Source organism: Heteronotia binoei, chromosome 9 (genome assembly GCF_032191835.1).
Source record: "Heteronotia binoei isolate CCM8104 ecotype False Entrance Well chromosome 9, APGP_CSIRO_Hbin_v1, whole genome shotgun sequence".
NCBI classification, from domain to species: Eukaryota; Metazoa; Chordata; class Lepidosauria; order Squamata; family Gekkonidae; genus Heteronotia; species Heteronotia binoei.
The window spans coordinates 9,207,513-9,222,308 of record NC_083231.1 but is presented as its reverse complement, the minus strand read 5'-3'; the positions used below and the strand labels follow the sequence as shown (position 1 = coordinate 9,222,308).

At 48.5% G+C, this 14,796-nt stretch overlaps 1 protein-coding gene across 1 annotated transcript in view; it reads right to left on the bottom strand.

Moving 5' to 3' along the window:
* The window catches only part of SEPSECS (Sep (O-phosphoserine) tRNA:Sec (selenocysteine) tRNA synthase), a 57,759-nt gene extending 45,296 nt beyond the window's left edge, over positions 1-12,463 (bottom strand). Inside the window, exons 1-4 of the mRNA XM_060246217.1 lie at positions 12,250-12,463; positions 7,169-7,323; positions 2,587-2,705; positions 1,930-2,088 (exon numbers count right to left, since the gene is read on the bottom strand). Of these exons, the coding sequence (XP_060102200.1) occupies positions 1,930-2,088; positions 2,587-2,705; positions 7,169-7,323; positions 12,250-12,363 (547 nt within the window). The 5' untranslated portion in view covers positions 12,364-12,463. The remainder of the gene's footprint in view (positions 1-1,929; positions 2,089-2,586; positions 2,706-7,168; positions 7,324-12,249) is intronic.
* Positions 12,464-14,796: the final 2,333 nt, after the last annotated feature.

Genomic DNA, 14,796 nt, shown 5'->3' with positions numbered 1-14,796 from the left:
TACGGACTGTTCACGAACATTCTAACTCATGAGAAGCAAAGACAGCACCACGGAACACTGGAAAGCAGTGCCGCTTCCAAGGAACTGCAGCTACACTGGCTACAAGGGTAGCCCTCCAGATGCTTTTTGCCTACAACTCCCATCAGCCCCAGCCATCAGCTTGTTGTAGGCAAAAAACATCTGGAGAGCTACCGTTGGCCACCCCTGCTTTAAAGCACTGTGCTATACACAGAGAAGGAGCGGTTCCAGGGACAAGTGAAACGTCTAAAGGGGTGATGGCCAGAAAATGGTGAAAAGTTACGAAGGCATACTTGTCGCTAAGAAAACAAAAGAGGTGACAAAAATATGGAAGGAACTGATGGAAAGGGACAGATGGGTAGAAGAAAATGGACAAACCTGCAGAAGCTGTTTTGCTGGAGGAATGATAGATCAAGAAGGCAGAGGATGGAAAGGAGGGGAAATGAGAGACCGATGAAGTAGCAGAGAATATTAAAAAAGAAAAAAGCATAGCTAGGAACTAGGGCTGCTAGGCACCAGGTGGGACCTGGGGATCCCCTGGAATTACTGCTCATCTCCCCTGGGGAAAACAGATGCTTTACAGCAGAGGTGTTGTTGAACTCATTTTTTTACGAGGGCCAGATCTGACATAAATGAGACCTTATTAGGCCAGGCCGTGTCAGGCTGGGCCAGGCCGTATGTGTACCTACTTAAGATTAGGTAGCAGAATTATAAAAGACACAGACACAATTAAATATACATTTTTTAAAAAACTTAAAACCTGCTTAAAATGTTAGCACTCGGTCTTAAGGGTGCTTTCTTTGTATCTCTCCCACGGGATCCAGGGAACTGGGCAAAGGAAGCTCTGGCTCTTTCCTTCCTTCCCCAGGGGACTGGGGGGGAAGCCTCAGCCAATAGAAGGAAGAGAGGCTTCGCTCAGTATCTCTGCTGTGCGACTGAGAGAGTCTGGAAAAACAAGCTCTGCCTCCCCCCCCTTCTTTCTCCCAAGGGGGAGCCAATGCAGAAAACAGAGGTTTTGCTCCGTAGCTCCTGTGCAATTGAGCAAGTCTTGCAAGGCAAGCTGTTATGCAGAAGGAAGCAAGAGAGAGAGAGAAGGAAGCAGATGACAGACAGCTGCTCAGGGGCCCCTGATTCGGCCCCCATACTGCATGTTTGACACCCCTGCTTTAGAGAGTGGACTCTAGGGCATCGTACCCCACTGAAGGCCCATTATAAATGATGAGCTACCAAGCCAACAGCACCCACCATCAGCCACGCCTCATGAGGTGCCAGCTACTCAAAGAATCCCTCTGTTCGTTTGGGCCCAGGCTGCTACATCAACAGAAGGTTTCTTTTAAGAAGGATATAGACAAGCTAGAACGGGTCCAGAGGAGGGCGACAAAGATGGTGAGGGGTCTGGAGACCAAGTCCTATGAGGAAAGGTTGAAGGAGCTGGGGATGTTTAGCCTGGAGAGGAGGTGGCTGAGAGGTGATATGATCACCATCTTCAAGTACTTGAAGGACTGTCATATAGAGGATGGTGTGGAATTGTCTTCTGTGGCCCCAGAAGGTAGGACCAGAACCAGTGGGTTGAAATTAAATCAAAAGAGTTTCCGACTCAACATTAGGAAGAACTTCCTGACAGTTTGAGTGGTTCCTCAGTGGAACAGGCTTCCTCGGGAGGTGGTGGGCTCTCCTTCCTTGGAGGTTTTTAAACAGAGGCTACATGGCCGTCTGACAGCAATGAAGATCCTGTGAATTTAGGGGGCTGGACTAGATGACCCTGGAGGTCCCTTCCAACTCTACGATTGTTTGATTCTAAGGTTTCAATAAATTTAACTATTTAGAGCATACAGAGAAACTGCTGCCCACTTTTACAGCATTTCAACTACGAAGCACTTTGTTTCAGAAGAAAGAAGACACTGTCTTTACCTGCAGTAATCATAGACTTGAAGCAGGACTTCTGGTCAATGCGCGGCCAGATGATGTATTTGGCTTTGGGTCTCTTGTGCCGGAGGGTCAAGAAACACAAGGTCAGGCTCATGCCCGTTGCCATGGGGACCACAAAGCAGCTGCTCACAGTCCGGACTCCTGCAAGGAAAAGGCAAATTGAAGGGGGAGTTACAGTGTCAAGTTTTGTGCCATTATCTGTTTCTGTTTGACGCAGCTTGAGGAATGCATGGTTAGAATGCTCAGTCTGCTGAGGAAACGAAAGTTAAGTGCTGGCCTCCTAGGAGCTGGGAACCTACTTGGTTCCAAGGTCACGGCTTCCCTCCCGGGTTGTTTTGTAGAATGCCTGGTAGTGAGCGTGTGCATGATTTGTAGCCACAAAGTTTAAACCGTCTTGCGCCCTCCAATTCAGGCGCACTTCTAACGACCCCTGCAAGAGTGTATAACCTGAACCTGTATTGCTGTGTGCCACTTTTGACACCGGCCGCGGTGTCAGTATCAATGTAGCTCATCCTACCTTACAATAAATACTTATCCAAACACATGGAGAGTCATAATTATTGAAGGAGAACTGGGAACTTGACACACAGGCTCTTCTGAAGCATCCGTACTTGAACGTGCACTTTGTTCCCAGCTTACCGGCAAGTCTTATAATATCCAAGACGATGGAGTTTGTCAGCTTGTTCAAGAGGCTGGAGCCTGCGGCTTTGGGTTGGACGGCAGAAATATCACCTGACCTCCCAATCCCATGGATCAACCTGAAAATCAAACAGAAAAGCATTTTATACACACACATGCTAAACCAGGGGTGGCCAGATTTGCTTAACATAAGAGCCACATAGAATAAATGTCAGATGTTTGAGAGCAACAAGACAAGGAGGGAGGGAGGGAGGGAGGGAGGGAAGGAAGGAAGGAAGGAAGGAAGGAAGGAAGGAAGGAGGGAGGGAGGGAGGGAGGGAGGGAGGGAGGGAGGAAGGAAGGAAGGAAGGAAGGAAGGAAGGAAGGAAGGAAGGAAGGAAGGAAGGAAGGAAGGAAGGAAGGAAGGAAGGAAGGAAGGAAGGAAGGAAGGAAGGAAGGAAGGAAGGAAGGAAGGAAGGGGGGAGGGAGGGGGGAGGGAGGGGGAGGGAGAGATGGAAAAAAGCAACTTTAACTTCAAATGCATTCTCTGAGCTGCTGGCTGGCTTGGCAAACTAATTTCAAGAGAGAAACGCTTTCTCCAAGCCAGCCGACAGGGTGGTGGGGGCTTCGAAAGCCACACAATATGTGTGAAAGAGCCACATGTGGCTCCCGAGCCATAGTTTGGCCACCCCTGCAGTAAACGGTGGGTTGGAGCTGACAAAATCTGTTCCATCAGCAAGACAGACCTTCCGCCAGTGGAATATGCCTCTTCCACTAGCAGAAGGCTCCACGATTAGCAGGATGGGATATTTATTTATTTATTTATTTTATTAATTTATTTTATGATTTTTTATCCCGCCCTTCCCAACAAGTGGCTCAGGGCGGCTCACAGCACAAAGTTCCACATAAGTACATGGGAATATGGGATCCAATACTATATAAAGTTTTCAAAAATATTTTGCAAGATCCTGAATTCTGCCCTACGGCCTGGTTAAGGAAACCCAGCTTCATCAATGACATTAACGTTTAACTAACGTGCAGCCGACACCTTCCCTATGAAGAAAGGCCGGAGTTTAGAAAAGAGAGTACTGAAAGGGGGACGTTATAAAGGTTAATTAAAAAAATTATGCATGGGGTAGAGAGAGTTGACAGTAAACCTTCCCTCCAAATACTACAATTCGAGGGCCTCCAACGAAGCTGACGGGCAGCAGGTGCGGGACAAACAATAGGCAAAATCTGTGAACAGTGGATACCAATCCACTGCATGAAACTGCCACCATTTTAAGAACCAGTGATTATTTCATAAAATCATAGAGTTTGGAAGGAACCTCCAGGGTCATCTAGTCCAACCCCCTGCACAATACAGGCAATTCACAAATACCTCTCCCTAAATTCACAGGATCTTCATTGCTGTCAGATGGCCATCTAGCCTCTGTTTAAAAACCTCCAAGGAAAGAGAGCCCACCACCTCTCGAGGAAGCCTGTTCCACTGAGGAACCGCTCTAATCGTCAGGAAGTTCTTCCTAATGTTAAGCTGGAAACTCTTTTGATTGAATGTCAACCCATTGGTTCTGGTCCTACCTTCCGGGGCCACAGAAAACAATTCCGCACCATTCTCTATATGACAGCCCTTCAAGTACTTGAAGATGGTGATCCTATCACCTCTCAGCTGCCTCCTCTCCAGCTAAACATGCCCAGCTCCTTCAACCTTTCTTCATAGGACTTGGTCTCCAGACCCCTCACCATCTTTGTCGCCCTCCTCTGGACCCATTCCAGCTTGTCTACATCCTTCTTAAAATGTGGTGCCTGAAATTGAACACAATACTCCACGGTTTCCTTTGCAGATATAAAAGGGAAAGGCGAGTGGTCTAGAAAGGCCACAATACATAACTGGTGCGTCACATTCAGCTAGAGGACCGTAAGCTGCAGATGACTGAACCCGACCCCATGTGCTCACCTGTACAGACGACTGCACCCCTGGGTCTGAGAACAGTGGCGAAGGGATCTCGCTGTCTCCTTTCGCCAATGCTAAGATTGAGACGCTCTCCCCGCACCAAGGGCTCCCACGTACAAATCTGGACCAGATTCATGCTAAGCTCGCCCGAGCATAAGGGAACAAGCCTCCCTGCAGAAGTCACATGAGTCTCTTGCCCTAAGCTGGCCCTCTGCCAAGCTGCTGCAAGGTTACACAGAAATCCAAATGGGAAAGAAAACGAAGTGGCCGCACGGTAAAACTGATCCAAGGCAAAACTACTGTGCACACAGAAATAAATAAGCAATTACTAGGTGAGTACAGTGTCCAAATTATTTATAAAGATACCACAAATATACAGGAAGTTCCTATGAGGGGATGGGTTCCACAATGAATTTCAAGAAGGTCCCAAGGAGAATGCAAAGACCCCATTCAAAAAAAAGCTTCCCTGGAAATTCAAACGCAGTCAGTTCCGTAAGCTGTGGTTGGTCCAATCTCCCAAAACAAAGGCTCCAAAGGCACTGTGTTCCCTTACGCGTTCGTCGACTTCGTATACGGCCGAGGACCTGCCTACCTTAGGGACCGCCTCTCTCCATATGTTCCTCAGAGAGCACTGAGATCTAGTTCCCAAAATCTTTCAAAAATCCCTGGACCAAGGGAGGCTAGACTGAAAACAACGAGGGAGCGAGCCTTCTCGACAATGGCTCCCCAATGGTGGAATCAACTACCAGAGGAGGTGCGAGCCCTGAAGCAGTTTCGCAGGGCTTGCAAAACCGCCCTCTTCCAGCTCGCTTTTAAGATGGTTAATTGACATCTAGCCATCCTATAAATATTCTGAATTGTAGCACCTTAATTAATAATTTACAATGGTTTAACTCTTTTATCTAACTTTTAACTTAATTTATAAATGCAATTCAACTATATTTTAATCTGTTTTTATAGTAATGATTGTATTTTACTGTATTCATGGTATACACCATGTCCTGTGAGCCGCCCTGAGCCTGCCTTCGGCAGGGGAGGGCGGGATATAAAAATAAATTTATTATTATTATTATACCACGTTTCACAAATGAGTTCCATCCAAGAGCCATCCTGTACCCACCCAGCAATGACGTCAAACTAAGACACGTTCAATTTCCAAAAGGCACACGCTCTCCCCGCACCAAGGGCTCCCACGTACGAAGCTGGACCAGATTCATGTTAAGCTCACCTGAGCGTAAGGGAACAAGCCTTCCTGCAGAAGTCACCTGAGCCTCTTGCCCTAAGCCGGCCCTCTGCCAAGCTGCTGCAAGGGTAGAGAGAGCCCCCTGGGAGCAACACCGAATAACAGCTGGCTGGTAAGCAAAGGCAACCTCTGTGAATTGCTACACCAATCCGTTGCATGCAGCAGTGCCAACGTTTCAAGAACTAGGACTCCAGTCATTACTGCCTTTGCAGACATAAAAGCTTGAATGACAGTGCACCAAGTACGCTCACTCTGGAACAGCCACATGAGTATCTCTTTGGAAGCACAGTGTCTGTGTCATCTCTAAAATATCAGATAACCAGTCAAGCGTCAGATGACCCACGACTCAGGGCGATTAGCAGCTCGGCTCGCCCGTAAGCTCAGCATCATTTGAATAAAATCAATATTAGCAGGGATTTGTTCAGGCTGCCGGCAAGTAACCTGTCGTAAGGCTCATTTAAAAAGGCAACTGCCATAACTCTATATCGGGACATAACCGATGCTCTCTGTGCTTTTGTTTTTAATGCATGGGAGGAGAATTTTTGACTAGTGTGCTAGTAGTGAAGGACACATGTTCTGCTACAAAATTAACTTGAGAAATGGAGAGAAAAAAACATAACTTATTTCTCCAACTCAATATTCAACTGCACTAAGCTACAAGCTTGTAATGTGACCTTTTTGTACGCCAAGGGTGGCCAAACTTGCTTAACCTAAGAGCCACACAGAATAAATGTCAGATGTTTGAGAGCCACAAGACAGAAGGAAGGATTTTATACCATCCGATGTTCAGTATATTATGATGTGCCCAACCAAGCTGCCAAATTATACTGTTTACTTTTACTGGTTTTAATTGCTGTTTTAAAATGTTATTATCCACCCTGAGCCCATCTGGGAAAGGGAAGAAGGAAGGAAGGAAGGAAGGAAGGAAGGAAGGAAGGAAGGAAGGAAGGAAGGAAGGAAGGAAGGAAGGAAGGAAGGAAGGAAGGAAGGAAGGAAGGAAGGAAGGAAGGAAGGAAGGAAGGAAGGAAGGAAGGAAGGAAGGAAGGAAGGAAGGAAGGAAGGAAGGAAAACAGATGGGAGAGGGAGGAGAAAAGAGAGCAACTTTAACTTTAAATGCATTCTCCAAGCCTCCAGCTGGCTTGGCTTTGGGAAATGATTTAAAGCAAGAAATGCCTTTCCCAAGTCAACCAACAGGGCACTGGGGACTTCGAGAGCCACACAATGTGTGCGAAAGAGCCACATGTGGCTCCCAAGTCACAGTTTGCCCACCCCTGTTGTGCACCAAGGTTCACTAAGTGCACAGATCTGTTCACACAAGACATTTATTCATGTGAGGGCCACAACATCTGAGGAGGAGGAGAAGGAGGAGAAGAAGAAGCTACACCGTCAGTAAAAGCAGCATTTACCTGAAATGCCGGCGGGCCACCAGCCCCGACGCCACTCTTCCTTCCCTCTCGCCCACACCACAGTTGCCTAGAAAGTTGTTGCTGTCCATGACGGCGAGTTCATGAAGGAAGAGCTCGATGGTGCTTTCATCCCACCCATCTTCAGGACATTTGCCCTTCAGGAAAACAGCAGAATTAAAAGCAGCACCGTTACTGCAAATTCTATTTGTGTTTCTTTGTTAAGATAAGATGAGGCTAGGATGAGGGAAACAGCAGGTCATCCCAAAACACCAATGAAGGGTGTTGAAAAACTGTATGGTGAATCTCAAATTCCAAAGCAATCTATATGGTAATTCTTTTTACTTCCGCAAACCTCCAATAAAACATTTTCTGTATTGCAGTCGCAGGGGGGTGGGGGGAGAGAGCTTCACCAATACTGCCACTCCAATGAAAGTAAAGTTGACCAGTCTTGGTGCCTGTAAAGCTAGAGAGATGCAGTTTGAAACTGAGAAGGGGGAGAATGTTGTAAAACAGGGGTGTCGAACTCATTTGCTCTCAGGGCCAGATCGTGACCTTGTCGGGCCGGGTCGTGTGTGTCATAAAATGTAATGCCAGGTCAGGGAGATATAAACTTTATAAAGGACACAGACACGCACTCAGCCTAATCCACTTCACTGATTTGCTGAGCCTCAGCCAACAGAAGGAAGAGAGGCTTGGCTCAGTAGCTCTGCTGTGCAATTGAGAGAGCCAGGAAAATCTAGCTCTCCTTCCCCTACTTCCTTCCCAAGGGAGGAGCTTTGCTCTGTAGCTCCTGTGCGATTGAGCAAGCCTGGCAAAGCAAGTTGTGATGCAGAAGGAAGCAAAGAGAGGGAGAAGGAAGCAGACAACAGTGAGTTGCTCACGGGCCTGATAGGAGCCCTCCGAGGGCCTGATTTGGCCCCCAGGCCACATGTTTGACACCTCTGTTATGTAAACCATTTTGGGGTCCCACTGGGGAGAAAAATGGGGTACAAACAAAATGAAATGAAAAATAACCTTTAGACCAGGGATGTCAAAAGTGAGGTCCAAGGGCCAAATCTGGCCCCAGGAGCGCTCCTATCAGGCCCATGAGCATCTCACTGTCATCTGCTTCCTTCTCTCTCCCTTACTTCCTTTGCTTTGCTAGGCTTGCTCAGTCGCGCAGGAGCTACAGAGCAAAGCCTCTATTTGCTCCATTGGCGGACCAGCCCACGAAGCAAGTTATGTCCCAAAGCTCGCAATGCCCAGCCATTTCATGTTTTCCTCTGGGTCTCAGGCTCAAAGCACCGACCATGAGATTTCTGAAAGGAATGTTAAGCTGGAAACTCTCCTCCACCCATCCGAACTGCAATCGGCAGCGGAACCAAGTCCAGCTTCTGTTAGGGTTGCTAGGTCTCCCTTGGCAACTGAGGGGAGAGGAATTCTGAGAGATTTAGGGGTGGAGCCTGGGGAGGACAGGGACTTCAGTGGGCTATAATGCCAAAGAGCCCGCCCTCCAAAGCATCCACAGGAACTGATCTCTGTCATCTGGAGATGACCTGGAACTCCAGAAGATTCCCAGGCCCCACTCGGAGGCCGGCCTCCCTAGTTCTCCATCTTTGCTTCCAGCAGCCCACTGACACCATGTGAGCTAGCTGTAATGACACCATCTTCAGGCGTGTGGATGCAGCACTGAAGACAGCACAAGCAACCCACAAGCAAAATTTCAAACACGCCTAATACTGAAGCAAGCAAACGATAAACTTGCCAGCTTTTGAACTCAACAGAACTCTTCATCAGGTAAGATGTTGCAATATGAAGAAGAAGAAGAGGAGGAGGAGGAAAAGCAAGATTTCTCAGGACAAGATTTTGAGGCCTGGTTCAGCATTTGAAGAAGACCACAGATCAGTGTTCCCTCTAAGCTGAGTTAGTGTGAGCTAGCTCACAGTTTTTTAGCGCCGGGCTCGCACATTTTTGTCTTGGCTCAGGAAGCATAACCCCAGAGCAAACTAATTTATGCAGCTGCCAAATCACTCACTCACAATTTTAATGCCAGTAGCTCACAAGGCAGATTTTTTTGCTCACAAGACTCCACAGCTTAGAGGGAGCATCGCCATAGATGTATACCCCGCCCTTCTCTCTGAATCAGAGTCTCAGAGTGGCTTACAATCTCCTTTATCTCCTTCCCCCACAACAGACACCTTGTGAGGTGGGTGGGGCTGAGAGAGCTCTTACAGCAGCTGCCCTTTCAAGGACAACTGTGCAAGACCTATGGCTGACCCGAGGCCATTCCAGCAGGTGCAAGTGAAGGAGTGGGGAATCAAACCCGGTTCTCCCAGATAAGAGTCGCACACTTAACCACCACACCCAAACTGGCTCTCATCTGGAGTTAGAGGCTGACAGGCTTGTGACTTTATTGCATTATTGCACTCTGGGAAGGAAGAAACAATGTAAAGTCATCTCATTTAGAAAAAACAGAGTCCAGTAAAGTGAAAATGTCACTGGAGAACTTCACCTCTGTAGTACACATGCCCATTTTTATTTTCCCTGGATAAGGACGCAGATCTTCAAATGAAGTGTGGATGCAATCCAGGGAAGATTATGCTACACAAACTCTATTACCTGTATCTTTACATCTCTCCCTCCACTCACTCCCCAACCATATAAGGAAAGGAAAGGTCCCCTGTACAAGCACCAGACGTTTCCGACTCTGAGGTGACGTTGCTTTCACAACGTTTTCACTGCAGACTTTTTACGGGGTGGTTTGCCATTGCCTTCCCCAGTCATCTACGCTTTCCCCCCAGCAAGCTGGGGACTCCTTTTACTGACCTCGGAAGGATGGAAGGCTGAGTCAACCTTGAGCCAGCTACCTGAAAACCCAGCTTCCGCCGGGGATCAAACTCAGGTTGTGATCAGAGCTTGGACTGCAGTACTGCAGCTTTAACACTCTGCGCTACAGGGCCAACCATATAATCTGCCTTTTAATAACAAAAGGGTTGCTGTATCACTAGGTGTTCACACCCACAGTGTTTTCCTTCCTCTACAGGCAGCCCCATGGTGCAGAGTGCTAAAGCTGCAGTACTGCAGTCCAAACTCTCTTCATGACCTGAGTTCGATCCCGGAGGAAGCTGGGTTCAGGTAGCCGGCTCAAGGTTGACTCAGCCTTCCATCCTTTCAAGGTCGTTAAAATGAGTCCCCAGCTTGCTGGGGGGAAAGTGTAGATGACTGGGGAAGGCAATGGCAAACCACCCCATTATAAAGTCTGCCGTGAAAACGTGGTATGCGACGTCACCCCAGAGTCGGAAGTGACTGGTGCTTGCACAGGGGACTACCTTTACAGCAGCCACGGACTCATTGCAGTCTGGATATCACCAACACACAGCTTGCTCACGCGCTCTCCCTCTTATATCTGAATTCCACCCTATGATTAACATTACGTCTGTATTGGGAACAATCTGAGTTAGAGGTTTTTGAAACCGCCCCAAACCAGAACTGGAAACCATGACTCACCGTGATTTTGTAAGCCATTGCCTTTAGTGTAGCTCTGCAAGTGTTTAGAAACAAAAGCCTGGAAAAAGTTTGAGTCCAGTGGCGCCTTTAAACCCAGCCAAGTTCAATTCTGGGTTTCAGCTTTTGTACGCATGCACACATCTTCAGATACCAGAAGTGTGCATATACACAAAAGCTTGTAAGAATACAACTCGGCCTTCAAGGTGCCTCCGGACTGAAATTTTGTTCTGCTCCTTCAGACCAACAGAGTTCCCCACCTACAGCCTGGAAAAGTAATAGAATAACACGTAACAGAAGGCTGGACCTGTGGGTTGAAATTAAATCATGAGAGTTTCCGGCTCAACATTAGGAAGAACTTCCTGACCGTTAGAGCGGTTCCTGAGTGGAACAGGCTTCCTTGGGAGGTGGTGTGGGCTCTCCTTCCTTGGAGGTTTTCAAACAGAGGCTAGACGGCCATCTGACAGCAATGAAGATCCTGTGAATTTAGGGGGAGGTGTTTGTTTGTTTAGAGCGGTTCCTCAGTGGAACAGGCTTCCTCGGGAGGTGGTGGGCTCTCCTTCCTTGGAGGCTTTTCAACAGAGGCTAGATGGCCCTCTGACAGCGATGAGGATGCTGTGAATTTAGGGGGAGAGGTTTGTGAGTTTAGAGTGGTTCCTCAGTGGAACAGGCTTCCTCGGGAGGTGGTGGGCTCTCCTTCCTTGGAGGTTTTCAAACAGAGGCTAGACGGCCATCTGGCAGCAATGCTGATCCTGTGAACTTAGGCAAATCATAGGCAGGAAGGGCTGCATCAGTGCTTCGTTCTCACGGCCCTTTCCGACGTGCCCAGGCACCAGAAAAAGAGGTTATCGCTAGAAAAATCCATACTGCGTTTTTGAAACTGAATTTATAAGAACGTGATTTTCTTAGTGTGGATTCTTAATCTGTATAACAACATAACTAGGGTTCCAATCCCCAGATGGGGGGGGGGGAGCAGAGGATCCCCCGGCTTGGAGGCCCTCCCCCAGGGACATCAGAAAGCGGGGGAGGGAAATGTCTGCTGGGCACTCCATCATTCCCTATGGAGACCGATTCCCATAGGGAACTGAGAATTGATCCACTGTTATCTGGGGCTCTGTCTTTTGAGGCAGAGGTCCCAAATCCTCAAAAGACTCCCCGCCCCCCCGCAAAGGCGCCCCCTACCCTTCATTATTTCCAAAGGAGGGAAGGCATTTAAAAAGAGCACGGTCCCTTGAAATGTGATGCTCAGAACTCCCTTTGGAGTTCAGTGAAGCTTGCCACAACCTTGCTCCTGACTCCACCCCCCCAAAGTCCCCAGATATTTCTTGGCAACCCTAAGCATCAGTTATGTTGCTGCTTCAAGCCGGACTATCCTCAATTATTATTATTAGATATAATGGACATATTATTTGAGAAAAACCTGAAAAATAATTTAAATTTTAAAAGCACTGGCACATTTCTCAGGGTTGCTTTGAGCACCACATGGAGAGAGCCCTGAGCTTGGGGGCGTGGCCTGACCCACTCCCATGGGCGGGGCCTCGCAAGCCACGCCCACGGCCCCTCCCGCGCCTGTCAGAGGCGCCCCGCGGCGGCGCTACCTGCTCCAGCAGCGTCCTTAGGCGGAGCTCGTGGGCGCGGCGGCCTTGCGCTCCCTGCCGGACGTAGGCGGCGTTCACCAGCCTCTCGCTGGCCTCCAAGTTCTCCGCGTTCATGGCGGCGGAGACGGAGTGAGAGACCTCCCGGGCAACGGCCGCTCCGGGACGCGCCTGCGCACTCGAGACGCCCGCACGAGCCACGCCCCCTGACCCGGCAAGGGACGACGGTGGCCCAGAGAGGCGGGGGAAACGGGCAAACAGCGCCCTCTAGGGGAGAGGAGAAGAAGGAGGAAGGAAAGGCTGCTGTCGCCCCAGGGGGTGCGCTGGGATTCTTGGATCGTGGGCTTTATTACAGAAGGAAAGCCTTAAGAACCCCGAGATGCATAAATGCTAGTTTTTTTTCACACATCATAAGCTTGTATACCTTTTGGGGAATATTGGCACATTATATGACATCTGTAGGGTATGTTATATTGCAGGGGTGGCCAACCTTGCTTAACTCTCTCTCTCTCTCGGCTTGGCTTCGCGAACGAAGATTTAAGAAGGGTGCAATAGTCCACGTCTGCTGCAGGCTCGCTGGTGGCTGACAAGACCAATGCGGGACAGGCAGGTCCGGCCACAGTGGCTGCAGGGAAAAGTCTGATTTGGGGTTGGTGCTGTAGCAGTGCGATTCTTCCTCAATCTCCTTTTGTCCTCAAGACCAGCTATGCGTGCGTTCTCAAAGGAAGAGACAGCCTGGTGGATGGTGTGCCTCCATGCTTTGCGATCTGAGGCTAGGTCAGACCACTGGTGATGGTTGATGCGACAGGTGCCAAGGGATTTCTTCAAGGAGTCCTTGTACCTCTTCTTTGGTGCCCCTCTATTTCGATGGCCGGTGGAGAGTTCGCCATACAGGGCAATCTTGGGAAGGCGGTGGTTTTCCATCCTAGACCTTGCTTAACACAAGCGCCACATAGAATAAATGCCAGATGTTCAAGAGCCACAAGACACGAACGTCAGATGTTTGAGAGATGGAAGGAAGGAAGGAAGGAAGGAAGGAAGGAAGGAAGGAAGGAAGGAAGGAAGGAAGGAAATAGATGGGGGAGGGAGGAGAGAGGGAGAGGTGGAAAGAAAGCAACTTCAACCTTTCATGCATCCTTCAAGCCGCTGGCTTGCCTTGGAGAACTAATTTCAAGAGAGAAAGGCCTTCTCCTAGGCAGCTGACAGGGTTGGGGCCTTCAAGAGCCACGCAATATGTGTGAAAGAGCCACAGGTGACTTCTGAGCCGCAGTTTGGCCACCCCTTAAAGGGGCTTTTCTGTGCATGCAATAGAGTTGCACTCTACTAAATGATTCACAAAGTTACTTCGATAATGTAGTGTGCAGTTGTTCCAGGGATTTATTGGCTGGATGGAAACATTAAAAAACGTATCCCTGCACTCTCTGTGGGGCTTTCTGTTCTTTTATTTCGAGTCTATTCCAGCAACCCCCTCCCCCACCTTTCGGCTATACTTGAAGGGGCCCAAAGTTGAAACCCGATTTCTCCATGAAAATTAACTACGCTTCGTTTCATCAAACTGGTATGATAAACGACCTGGGGGGAAAATAACATATTCTACGCTTAAAATGTCACAAGAGGGCGCCAGAGTACAACTCAAAACACATATCGGCTGCTGGCAGAATTGTGCGCAACCTGGACCATCTACCACACGCTCCTATTCAGAAACAGGAATTAAGATTGCCGGGAAAAACATCAACAATCTCAGATATGCAGATGACACCACCTTAATGGCAGAAAGTGAGGAGGACCTAAAGAACCTCTTGATGAGGGTGAAAGAGGAGAGCACAAAAGTAGGCTTGAAACTCAACATCAAAAAAACTAAGATCACAGCTTCTGGCCCCATCACACCTTGGCAAATAGAAGGGGAAGACGTGGAAGTAGTGACAGACTTCACATTTCTGGGATCCAAGATCACTGCAGATGGTGACTATAGCCATGAAATTAAAAGACGTTTGCTCCTTGGGAGGACAGCTATGGCGAACCTGGGCAGTATAAGAAAAAGTAGACACATCACCCTGCCAACAAAAGTCCATATAGTCAAAGCGATGGTATTCCCAGTTCTAATGTATGGCTGTGAGAGCTGGATCATAAGGAAGGCCGAGTGCAGAAGTACAGATGCTTTTGAGCTGTGGTGCTGGAGAAGAATCTCGAGAGTCCCTTGGACTGCAAGAAGATCCAATCAGTCAGTCCTAAGGGAAATCAACCCAGACTGTTCCTTGGAAGGTCAGATGCTGAAGCTGAAGCTCAAAGACTTTGGCCACCCAATGAGAAGGGAGCACTCACTGGAGAAGACCCTGATGCTGGGAAAGACAGAAGGCAAAAGAAGAAGGGGTCGGCAAAAGATGAGATGGCTGGACAGTGTTACTGATGTAACAAACACGAATTTGAGCAGACTTCGGAGGAGGGTGGAAGACAGGAGGGCCTGGCGTGACTTTGTCCAGGGGGCCGCAAAGAGTCAGACTCGACTCTGCGACTGAACAACAACAACAAAAGCCTGTTATGTATATGGTT